The sequence below is a fragment of the Cucurbita maxima genome, unplaced genomic scaffold, assembly GCF_002738345.1.
Source record: "Cucurbita maxima cultivar Rimu unplaced genomic scaffold, Cmax_1.0 Cma_Scf00006, whole genome shotgun sequence".
NCBI classification, from domain to species: domain Eukaryota; kingdom Viridiplantae; phylum Streptophyta; class Magnoliopsida; order Cucurbitales; family Cucurbitaceae; genus Cucurbita; species Cucurbita maxima.
The window spans coordinates 4,536,153-4,547,913 of NW_019272022.1; the positions used below are offsets into that span (position 1 = coordinate 4,536,153).

At 34.3% G+C, this 11,761-nt stretch overlaps 2 protein-coding genes and 2 long non-coding RNA genes across 5 annotated transcripts in view; 3 read left to right on the top strand and 1 right to left on the bottom strand.

Moving 5' to 3' along the window:
* The window catches only part of LOC111481023, a 2,441-nt gene extending 1,315 nt beyond the window's left edge, over positions 1–1,126 (top strand). The window contains exons 2-3 of the long non-coding RNA XR_002717971.1: positions 122–173; positions 786–1,126. This is a non-coding gene — a long non-coding RNA (uncharacterized LOC111481023). The remainder of the gene's footprint in view (positions 1–121; positions 174–785) is intronic.
* On the bottom strand, positions 858–8,277 carry LOC111481018 (potassium channel KAT3-like). Its single transcript, XM_023126288.1, has 13 exons — positions 8,079–8,277; positions 6,938–7,153; positions 6,661–6,822; positions 6,498–6,555; positions 6,078–6,395; positions 4,839–5,078; positions 4,529–4,627; positions 4,417–4,449; positions 3,950–4,135; positions 3,687–3,764; positions 2,125–2,188; positions 1,509–1,661; positions 858–1,193 (listed from the first exon to the last, which is right to left on the bottom strand). The coding sequence occupies exons 1-13, from the start codon at positions 8,246–8,248 to the stop codon at positions 1,090–1,092; spliced, it is 1,881 nt and encodes a 626-aa protein (XP_022982056.1). The 5' UTR covers positions 8,249–8,277; the 3' UTR covers positions 858–1,089.
* On the top strand, positions 4,574–7,030 carry LOC111481024. The gene is made up of 4 exons (XR_002717972.1): positions 4,574–4,727; positions 4,822–4,939; positions 6,697–6,818; positions 6,945–7,030. It is a non-coding gene; the product is annotated as an uncharacterized LOC111481024 (long non-coding RNA).
* Positions 8,278–10,881: 2,604 nt separating the features above from the next.
* The window catches only part of LOC111481019 (DDT domain-containing protein DDR4-like), a 6,098-nt gene continuing 5,218 nt past the window's right edge, over positions 10,882–11,761 (top strand). The window contains exons 1-3 of one of the 2 annotated variants that reach the window (XM_023126290.1): positions 10,882–10,974; positions 11,076–11,330; positions 11,484–11,594. In XM_023126290.1, the coding sequence (XP_022982058.1) occupies positions 11,148–11,330; positions 11,484–11,594 (294 nt within the window). In that variant the 5' untranslated portion in view covers positions 10,882–10,974; positions 11,076–11,147. Of the gene's footprint in view, positions 11,331–11,483; positions 11,595–11,761 lie in introns of both variants that reach the window. The other variant, XM_023126289.1, reaches the window with a different exon arrangement.

An 11,761-nucleotide genomic window follows, 5' to 3' on the forward strand; every position in this document is an offset into this window, starting at 1 on the left:
AAATTTTTTTTTTTTTTTTTTTTTTTCTCTCTTACTTTCATTTCCCGTTGAAGCGTTAATCACGCCCTATTCTATGTTGTTTGATTTGAGAACGCTGGATCTAATTTTTATATGCGCGCAGATATATCACAACAGGCCCAAGTTGCTATGGAGAACATGCTTAGAATGAACAGGTTTGTTTTACTTTCTTCTTTTTCTGAAAAAAAAAATTGTGGGTAATGTTAACTGACAAGCTGCTAGAGGGGAGAGAAAAGATTACCTACACGCGAACTTGATGATTCTGGTTTATTCATTACTAATAAATGAATTGATATCATCCTTATATTGACAATGAAATTTTAAAATTTTCATATAAAGGATTTAAAAAGCATGCACTCTTCGAAATATTACATGAAGTCGAGGGAATGCAAATTGTATGATGACATGTTTAGATTCTACTGCATGCTTTCAATAAATTCTTTTAAGAACTTTGTGCCAGCGAAAAAGATGACTATTTTTACATGCGTAGCCAATTTAATGATATGTTCGAAAAGTAGTTTTATTTACCTCTCTTCCGTCTTCATAATAGAGCGTTCTCCCAGTCGTCAAGTTTAAATATATTCTAGTTTGGTGACATTATCTGTTCTTTGTCACCCGCCAATACCATTTATCTTCCCATTCCTCTTCTGCCCATTATTTTCTGAATCTTCTCTCGTAACGACACTCAACTTAATTGCATAAAACTTAATAATAGTACGTCTACGTCCTAATGCTGCTTTAGTCTTCTCGTTATCAACTGTTTTCAGTGAAATTGATCGAAACACTGCTGGAATATTTGAAGACATGGAAAAGTGCAGGCGTTCTGCTCTCGAGAGTCCTAGAGGAAGAGAAACAACAATTTCAACAAGCTGTTTACACTGTTTTAGACATGCTCAACAACGGATGGGGAACGTTGTAAGATTTCTCTCAAAGTTTCTGCACATTTCAGCCAATACGTACCCCTTTTATGTATGTACACCGTGACTCATCACTTTTTTCTTGATAGTCGAAGACCGCATGTCATCATTTAGGCCTTGTGTTACGTAAACCAAGCAGATATGATTTTTGTCTTCAAACAAAGAATAAATGATCACCCTCTCTTAAAACATTCAAGTCCTCTATTTTAGAGCCATCAGCCATGAGAATTGAGCTCCCTCTCTTGCCAAATCTTTTCCCTGCATTTTGTTGTTAATCAGTTATATTCTAATTCAACAAACGTCATCTATATCGACATTGAAAATGTACATCGAGTACATGAAAGACAAACTCTATATAATTTTCAAGTAAAATTTCAACTTTGATTTGTTCTGTTTGATCCTGAACTTTATAGTATAACTTATATTCGAACCATGATAACTAGTTCGTGGTAAGAGTAATATTTAAACTGTCTTCTTTGTCAGACATGAAAACTTAGTAATTTATCTAAATTTCTTATTTCACCGTCTCCTCCCCTAAGTAAATGTTAAGTTACACAAATCTAAGTATAATACCTGCCAATCCGAAAAGTTTTTCAATTGACTTAGGCAGAAGTATCAGTTTTCCCATACTGTTGCCGTCTTCTGTACTTTCATCTGGATGGTGCCCGTGGATTATCACCCTGATGGGATTTGTAGGTGGAAATTGTTTCGATGCTTTTGGTCTTCCTGTAACATAATTGTGTGAATTGATCTATATGAAGTTTTAATTTATTGTACAATCTTTGATATGCTTATCCAAGAACAATTCCCCTAGTAAACTTTTACATGAAGTTCTATGATGCAGATGGTCTCAAGCAACATATGAAAAAATATGATATCCAAGTTACTCGAATAAGAGTAACTTGATTGAGAATAAAAAATCTAGGAAGTGTGATTTAACCATAACTATCGAGAAGCATTTAGCATGATCTGTTTTTAAAGAGGCGAATGTATATACTTCTGATAAAATTCAGTATAGTTTACTTGAATAGTTCTTGTACACATGATGTCTTGATGAATTTAGAATGTGCTCGGATATTGTTCCAACTTGCAACCAAGGAATCATTTATCCACTTTATGCATGTTCTCTTGGATAATATAGTACAAAAATAATGTTATAACTGTCAATGGCATTGCACAATCTACTTACCTTCCATTTTTTTATCACCATGATAAGGTACTCTTTGATTTTGTTTCTCATTTGGCTCTGTACGCTGCAAAGCAAAACATATCATCACCAAATGCATAAACATTTTCCTCGAATCTAGTTCTCACTTGTATAGATTATATTTGGAAGTCTGATTTTCAAGCTTGAAAAAACTGCAGATTTACTCATGAGGATTTCACTACTTTATGAGCAAAGCAAATTCTGATCCTTTAGATAGGTGAACCTGAGCTTTCAATTCGATCCCCTCTTAAATCATGAATGCGATATTAATTTTTGTATAAAATCCCTGGCTTGTAGATGTTGTTTATTAGGCATTATTGTATTGTCATTATTTGTGCAAGTTTTTTCCTTTTAGGTCTTTCTAAGAGAGGTCCCTTGCAGCTATTGTGAATATAAGAAAATAGACAACTGGACTTTTTAATTGTTTCTGTTGAAGTATTTGAGCAAAAAATAAAACCCTAAAAATATTCTAACCCTAACCCTAGCTACCAATCACCATCATCGTGCTTTGCTTTGGAGTCTACTACTGTTCCACTCAGACTCAGGAATAGTGATTCCAACCACGAGACCTTGCAGCTAATCTTTGTTAGTGACCAAGGACCTGCAACCTATAACCAACGACTCAATGACCTAGACCAACGACTAATTGGTAAGGCAATTCATGTATGCCCCAGGGCCAACTCACTTTGATATAGTTTACAAGATCCTTAAGTAAAATATAAAGTGTGGTAGTTAGAAGTAGCGTTGAAGCATAATTCAAGGCTTTAGCTCATGACATTTGTGAAGATATTTGGATAAAAAAGCTACTGGAAGATTTGAGAGGGTGCTTATGCGTGTTTATTGTGACAATAAGGCACTCATCTCCATAGCTCACAATTCACCCCTTTATGATAGGACAAAACATATATAAGTTGATAAACACTTTATGAAGGAGAAGATTGATACTAGAGTGATATGTAATCCTTAGCTTCCTACCACATAGCAAATTGCTGATATGTTAACTAAGGGACCTCCAAGGTAATGATTTGACAAGTTGATCCACAAGCTGGCAAAAGAAGATATCTTCAAACCAATTTGAGGGGAGTGCAGTAATATGTTTTTGATATTTTCCTTAATTATATTTATTAGCTAAGTTTTTTCCTTTTTTGCATTAGGTCATTCTTCGACTAAAAAAAGATCCTTCATAATTATTGTGAATATGAGAAAATAGACAACTATTCTATTTTGTTGTTTCGGTTGATACCATTAATAAGCACCTGCATCCATTCTCAGTAAATAATTGTCACTTCTTTCTCCTGTCTGTTTAGTATGCACATTCTGCAGGTGCTTATTACACTTCATATCAGTAAGAAGGATTCTGCAGGTGATATCTGATTACAGAAGTGTACAGGATTCTGTAATCATCCCTTCTCCTGTACACTTCTTACTCAAAACAACAAGGCTTTTGATATTTGGTTTACACTAACTACTAATTTGGAATAGTCAACAAAACAAGTACGTCCAAATTGTAGTACACTATTCATTATTGAGATATAAGATAGTACCTCTGTATTTAGGTCTTCCAGAAATTCTGCAAAGTAGGGTATCTCGTTTTGCTCCTCCCTTTTTAACCCCTTCAAGTGCTGATAGTGCAGTGCAAAAGTCAGCATAAAAAAACGTGTATACTAAACAACAGAGGGTTTAGTAAGATTATAAACCGCAAGTTTATCCAGTTACTATCTTGATGGTGTATCTTTAATCTCAAAGGATTCTGACATAATTTGCTTAGCTGATAATACTTGTATTACCGATGCACTATTTTTCTAACCTCAGTGAAGTTGGAGAGAAGGATTTTTCCATCTTCATTGTTTGATTGTAAAATTTGCTTAAAATGATGGTGACTGATCCTGATGACTTGGGAGAGTCTTTTAGTTCTCACTGTACATGGCTGTGGAATATTCAACATTACAGCAATTTCCCCTGCCATCTGTGGAGATTCCAGATTTGCCAAAACCTGAAAAGCCATTCATTAAAAAATTGTAAAAAAGAGGAGAAAAATCAGGTTCATTTAGTTATCACTGTAAGTCTTCCTTGTTTTGTTGAGAGTGTTTGTCTAGGAAGAATGCTTAGGTCGGGATAGGTTTATTTCCCTAATACTATCATAAATTCTTCATCATCTAAGTTTACCTTGTCAGAATATGTTATTTGGGCATGACTGGTTAATTTCTTGCAGGATATATAGCAGAAAAATAGGCAATAACCTTTGAACTCAACAATGAAGTACTCTTATGTTACCTGTTCATTTCCATTCTTGTACGATATCATATCCTGCATTTTCACAAGTGTAGTTTAGATTTGATTCCAAGATAACATGAATGCACATCGAAAAAGACGAGATTTTACATACCACTGATCCAGACACCAAAATGTAGAAATCTGTTGGTATCTCGTTTTGTATTATGATATCAACTTTAGGTGGAAAGTACTCTGCTTTCATCGCAGATACCTGTACAAATATATAATTGGCCATCAGGAGAAACTGAGAATAGCAACAAGTTTTAGTGGCTGGGGATATCTTCCAGACATTCTTCTGTTACATGGTGAAGGTAAATGCTTCAAAGTTCTACTTTTTTACATCATGCTGCATGACTTGGGAGTCTGTTTTAATGCTCTTTTTTATGAAATCATTCTCTTGAGCAGGGAAAAAGTTCTTTTACCAATTGAACGATGAGATCTTCAGAGATCCCCTTGAATAAGTATGCACTCTCAACTGTTTGTCCGAAAAGGTGCTGGGCAATACTGGATCTGATTGCTTTAGGTAAATCCTCCAACACCTCTTCTTGCTTCAACTCTGCTGTCTTGAACTTGAGCTGCATGTGCGCCAACATTTGATCTTTCAAGCCTTCTGGCAGTCTATTCTTGCTTCCATAACGCAGTATCTCATTTATGGAATCCCTCTGATAAGTGAGTATATTTGTTTGTTATAAAGTGTAATATTCAAAGATAGATTATAATGAGAGATAATACTAACAAATGTTATTGTACTCCGTGTAAATTCTAAGACAAAATAGTAAAAGGAGTCGATCATTGGCTTATTGCTTCTAGCATATGTAAAAAGTATGAAACTTGGTAGTGTTTGGTTTAAATTTGTGTTTTCCATTGATACTATGATTTGTTTTCTAAATCATTGATTATTACCAAAACTTAGACTTATTTAGAGGCAAAGATTCTTGTAGTAGGATTTTCATCCAACACGGACAAACTGCTAGACTTTGTTAGGAATGATAGATCTCCACAATGGTATGATATTGTCCACTTTGAGCATAAGCTCTCATGGCTTTATTTTGAGGTTCCCTAAAAGGCCTCATGCCAATGGAGAAGTATTCCTTACTTATAAACCCATGACCATTCCCTAAATTAGCCAACGTGGGACTCCCTCTCAACAATCCTCAACAATTCTCCCCTCGAACAAAGTATGCTATAGAGCCTCCCCTGAAGTCTATGGAGCCCACGAACAACCTCCCCTTAATCGAGGCTCGACTCCTTCTCTGGAATCCTCGAACAAAGTACACCCTTTGTTCGACACTTGAGTCACTTTTGACTACACCTTCGAGGCTCATAACTTCTTTGTTCGACATTTGAAGATTCTATTGACATGACTAAGTTAAGGGCATGGCTTTGATACCATGTTAGGAATCACGACTCTCCATAATGGTATGATATTGTCCACTTTGAGCATAAACTCTTATGGTTTTGCTTTTGATTTTTCCAAAAGGTCTCTTACCAATGGAGATGTATTCCTTACTTATAAACCCATGATCATTCTCTAAATTAGCCAATGTGGGACTTCCTCCCAACAATCCTCAACAGTAGACTTGCCACAAAGTTTATGTTTTCTATGTTAGACTGGTTGATGTAGCTGTAGATTGAGTGTATAGAGCAGAAGGATAAATTACCATGATATATGTTCGGACAGCACCATGAACAATGAGATTTGTCATGTTTCCGATCAAATAAGATGTGAGGCCAATGTTGAATAGCATGTAGCAGATGCTAAAAATCTTCTCCCCTAAATTAACTGCATGCAAGTCGCCATAACCGACAGTAGTAAGTGTGACAATGGACCAATATATCGAATACGTGTACCCAACCCAGATATTCCTGTTCTCAAAATCTTCAACTTCAACTCCAATCCATGTATTTCCTGGCTCTTTATGATGAACTGCTAGCCAATAGTAGAAACAACCAGCTGAATGAACTGCCAACAGTGTAACCTGTCATTGGAGATCAACCCAAAGGTATACTTCAATCTAAGTGGTGGACTGAGAGTAGAACGTTACAAGTATAAGTTTGTTATCCCAGGAAAGTTGTCTTACACAAATTAGTTTGGCGAGTCTTGTTAAGAAGTAACTAAAGCGTATGTCTTTCTCCAACCTGGATTCAGAGTCAGATTAGCCATGAACTGAACTAGCCAAGTTCTTTTAATTGCATATGTAGCAGCCAGCATGCATTTGGAATAATTACTTTTACTATAATTACCTTGTGAAGAGCTCACCAACACGCCTTAGTCGCCAGAACCGAAGTAAATTGAGGAAACCGAAGGCCTCACTGCGGTACATCTTTCCAGTCAAAATTCTGTGTATTACCTGTAATGGAAGAGTGGAGGCTACGTCCATGGGGAACCACAGGCTTGTAAGGTAACTGTCACAACACATAATTTTCTATTATTCTAATACCTGTTCTGTAGATTTTAAATTTACTTCAGTAACTCATTTCACACTGCATATATTTAGAATGGGTAAATAAATTAACATACCGTCCAGCTATCTTCTTATGATCGTCAACGAGGAGATAGGTGGATTTATCCAAGTAAGCGACGAAAAAGGTCAACACGATATCAAGGGCAAAGAATGCATCCACCAATAGATCAACGGGTAAAAGAGACCCAGTTGCCACTTTCTTGAAGGCAAGCTCAAAGGGAGATGCCCACGCAGAGTACACCACTAACACCACCAGGAAAGTTTGCCACCACCTGCATTGCATCATCATTCATACTCCAAAATGCCCAACGGAAATGGTCCGCTCCTTTTTCTCGTCAAAATCAAGTAAGACAATTCTTTCTTCACACTACTTTTTTCAAAGTTAACTGTAGATATCAATTTTCTCATACACCTTCATATCATACTTCTAATCAAATATAAATGATCTGTACAACTAATGAAATTCACCGATACCGCACATGTTAGGAATCACGAATCTCCACAATGGTATCATATCATTTCCTAAATTAGCCAATATAAGATTCCCTCCCAACAATTCTCAACAATTCTCCCCTCGAACAAAGTACACTATAAAGCCTCCCCTGAAGCCTATAGAGCCCTCGAGCAGTCTCCCTTTAATCAAGGTTCAACTCCTTCTCTGGAGTATTCGAACAAAGTACACCCTTTTGTTCGACAATAAGTTAAGGACATGACTCTAATACATGTTAGAAATCACGGATCTCCACAATGGTATGATTTGTCCACTTTAAGCATAAATTCTCATGACTTTACTTTGGGCTTCCCGAAAACACCTCATATCAATGGAGATGTAATCCTTACTTATAAATCTATAATCATTCCCTAAATTAGCTAACGGGACTCCCCCAACAATTCTCAATTCTCAACACACTATGGATTCAAATTCAAAATACTTCTCCATATATGGGAAGTGAGAAAACCATTCTGAGTTATGAACATGAACGAAACTGGTAGGCTTACATCTATTAGCAGAACACTAAGCACTAAAATTAGATTAAACAGGGGGGCACAGATGTTATCATTATATTATCTTAAATGGGGATGCCGTGAATTCTGAATTCATGTTCAAATTTAAATCATATTCCTCTTAGACTTGCATAAACTTGCTTGTTTATCTAGCCGTATTGAATTGAAAAGGATCGATTATGTTCAACCTACCGATATCTTCTGTCATATGGAACTACCACGAATTTATTCAGGTGCGCGTATCCACCATTCACAACCGTCCCAAACGCGGGCAAGAGGCTGCTGGAAACCGACGTCAAGTTCTTTAAATCGTCACTTGAGTGCCGCCGGATGAGAAAAGGCAACGGCGACGGCATCGACATTGTGCTTCAGCGTCTGCAAATTCTATGATCCAGAGAAAGAGGGGAAAGGGGAGTTATTTTCCATGCACGCCTGAGACTTTGTATACAAAAAAAAGGTAACTTTTCCGCAGTTCCGTGAGTTCACTCAATTTATACTAATTATAGTGGAAGGCGTCATGAGCTTTCGTTGAATTGGTGGTTCCGTACGGTAAATAAAATGATAATTCCATGGTAATCCAATTTGGTAATCTCTCTCTCTCTCTCTTTTTTTTTTTTTTGGTAATCCAATTTGAGTTGCGTTGTTCCATGAGTGAATCCTATACTCAAGAATGGCTCATCATTACTTAATCAATCAATAATTCTGATTTTTTTTTCTTTTTTACATTATATTTGTGTATTGTGGATGAAGAGTTGGCTCTTAGTTTCAGGACTCCTACAAGGAAAAAGAACGCATTGGGATTAGACCGGTTATGGGTATGTTAAGAACGGCACATCCCTTTTACCATCCGAAGCTTGATTCTCCTATGCGGGTGTGAGCTATATATATATATATATATAATTTGGATTCCAGGTACGACATTTTATTATGGGTTAATTCCTATTTTAAATGTTTACAGCTAGATATATATGTTCATGTGATTGGTTTTTGTATTAACGTGTGAATTGTCGTGATGGTATGCACATGTGAACTTGACTTTTTTAAAGCATACACAAAAAGGTGCATGCACAACTTAATTACAGTAAAATTATAAATAAGTTGGTGTATAGATTCGATTAAAAGGTTAAAATGTTCTAATGTTCGGAATTTTTTATTTGAGTAAAGAATAATGTATAGGAAATAATAGTGGGAGAATCTGAGGTGAGAATTCAATATTAGTAAGTAAATCATAATGAATGGTGAACTTTATTTGCGATTTAATCTTTTTAAATAAAAAATAGTATAGATTTGTTGCATGAAGCAGAATTTTACAACTTTTCCAATTCTGCCCTCCGGTGTCCTACAAACTAAATATCGGTAAAACTCAAGTCGGGGGGTATTTAGGTAATTTTGGAATTAAAGTTTGTTCGTGTTAAGGTTCCTCGTTTGACCACGCCTTTTACTGTATTCGTATTCTGTTTTTTTATTTTATATTCCTCCGCTTCATTAGGAAAAAAAAAAAAAAAAAAAAAAAAAATATTTCAAGTTTATTTTGTGTTGTGTGAAAATAAATATATTTAAGAATAATAATAATTATTATTGTTATTAATTTGAGTTGCATTCTTCAACACTTTTGAATTTCTTTTCCTTCCCTTCTTAACTATCTTTGGCTTTCTGGGTTAAGTCTGTTTCTATTTCTTTTTCAGATGGGTTCACTTTTCTGCAATCTTTTTATTTACGTTTTCTTGTTATCTTAATTCCCTACCATTTTTCTTTTCATTTTATAATTATTTGACCAATTTCATTCATAGCATCTCTATGTGTGTATATATTTTATGTTTCTAACCAACAAAATCTGTTTTTTTATATATAAAAAAATTGCACCTCATGTTCGTGGGTATATTGAAAAGGTTATAAGTTCTTTCACATGTATCTAGAGATGTCCATGAGTGGGATTACGATGTGGAAGTCTTTCTCGTACCTATTTCAACCTCCACCCTTACAAGATTTTCTATTTTTTTTTTTAATTTTTATTGGGAATTGATAAAAATTTTTCAATTTTAATATTATTTAAAAATGTATTCATTTCCAATAATATATTAATAGTTAATTCCTATTTTTTCAATATATATATATATATATAATATATATTTTTAATGTAGAACGTTTTAATAAGTTCAATAACATTTATAAAAAAAAAAAACTATTTCCCATTTAAACATATATTCCCACTCCATTTTGAGAGTGGATCTTAAATGGACATCTTTTAATAAAATAATGTAAAATGAGTGTTTGAAATCAAGTAACGGTGTTTTAAAAACGCTTGGAAATTGGTTAGGAGTCATTAATTGGCAACCAATAATACATTGAAAACTTTTAGAAGGATGCCTCATTCATTGGCCGTGCTTTGGGAATGTACAACTAATTCACGTTTTCTCATGCAGGCTTTTTTAATTTTTTTTAATTTTTTTTTTTAATTTAGAACTTTAAATGAAAACCTCCCTTCTATAAATACTTACCAACATAAATATAATAAACTTCAAACATCAGAATATACCATTTATGTCGAGGATTATTGAGAGTGAGTCCCATATTGGTTAATTTAGTAGAAGATCATGAGTTTATAAGTGTGAAATACTATCTTCATTACAACGAGACTTTTTAAAGAAACTAAAAGTAAAGCCATAAGAGCTCACACTCAAAAAAGTGAACAATATCATACCATGAAGATATGTGATTCCTAATAAGATGAGGATAGTTTTAAAGATGAAAACAAAATAAATAAATAAATTAATATAATTAAAATTCTTGAAACAAAGATAAGATATGAAATTTAAAAAAAAAAAAATGTTTAAAATAAACTAACTATTAACGCATTTTAAATATTTAAAATTTTAAATACATATTTAATCTTTAGGAAAATATTAAAAATATTAATGAAACTTTTTTATTTAAGGTTTTAAGTAAAAAAGTTTGTTATTTTTATTAATTTAGGCGAAAATGGTATGCTCGACCATTTAAATCTAAATGGAAATAGGCTGGTAAATTGGCATAAGAAATCGAGACAAGGGCAAAACTAAATACGAGAAGATCTGGAGTGAATATTTCTGTTCCGTCCTCAACTTCGCCGTCAATCATTCACTTGTTGTCACTTTTCCGATACTGGTCCTGAAGGATTTTTTTTTTTTTTCTTTCTTTTGGCGGGAAAAGTTGCCTGAGAAAATTACTCAAATTTTCAAGTGGCGTCGTTAAAAAGTTTTTGTTTACCTAAGAATCACCGTCATGGTTGATGCGCTTCCGTCGTATCGTTCACCGGTGGCGGTGGAGGAGGCTGGAGAGCGGTCGGCGAAAGAGGAAAATGTCGGTGGTTCTGTAATGGCGGTTGATTTAGATGTAAATCTTGAGGCGGAGGTTGCGAAGTTACGAGGTCAATGGGAGCTGGCGTCGGTTCTGAACTTCTTGAATGTGAGTTTGTTTTCTCATATATCGTCTCTCTCTATACTGCTTTGAAATTTCGTATATCTTAGGAGAGGAAAAAAGTGCGTCAAATATTGTAATGGTGATGAAATGAATATGTTTATTGATTTATTTGTTTTTTTGTTTTTTTTTCTCTTGGAGGTTTTCGAGCCGTTAATTGGGAAAAGTTTGAGGATATCGGCGGAAGAGATCGAAAAGGGTTTAATAAAGCCTGAAAGTTCATTAGCTGAACTCCACATTGCACTTTTGAAGGTTGATTTGTTTCTCCCCATCTGTTTAAATGCACTGATCATCAATTTTCATCACTCAACAACTGTCTGTGTTTTTTTTTTTTTTTTTTTTTTTTTTTTTTTTTTTTTTTTTTTTTTTTTTTTTTTTTTTTTTTTTTTTTTTTTTTTTTTTTTTTTTTTTTTTTTTTT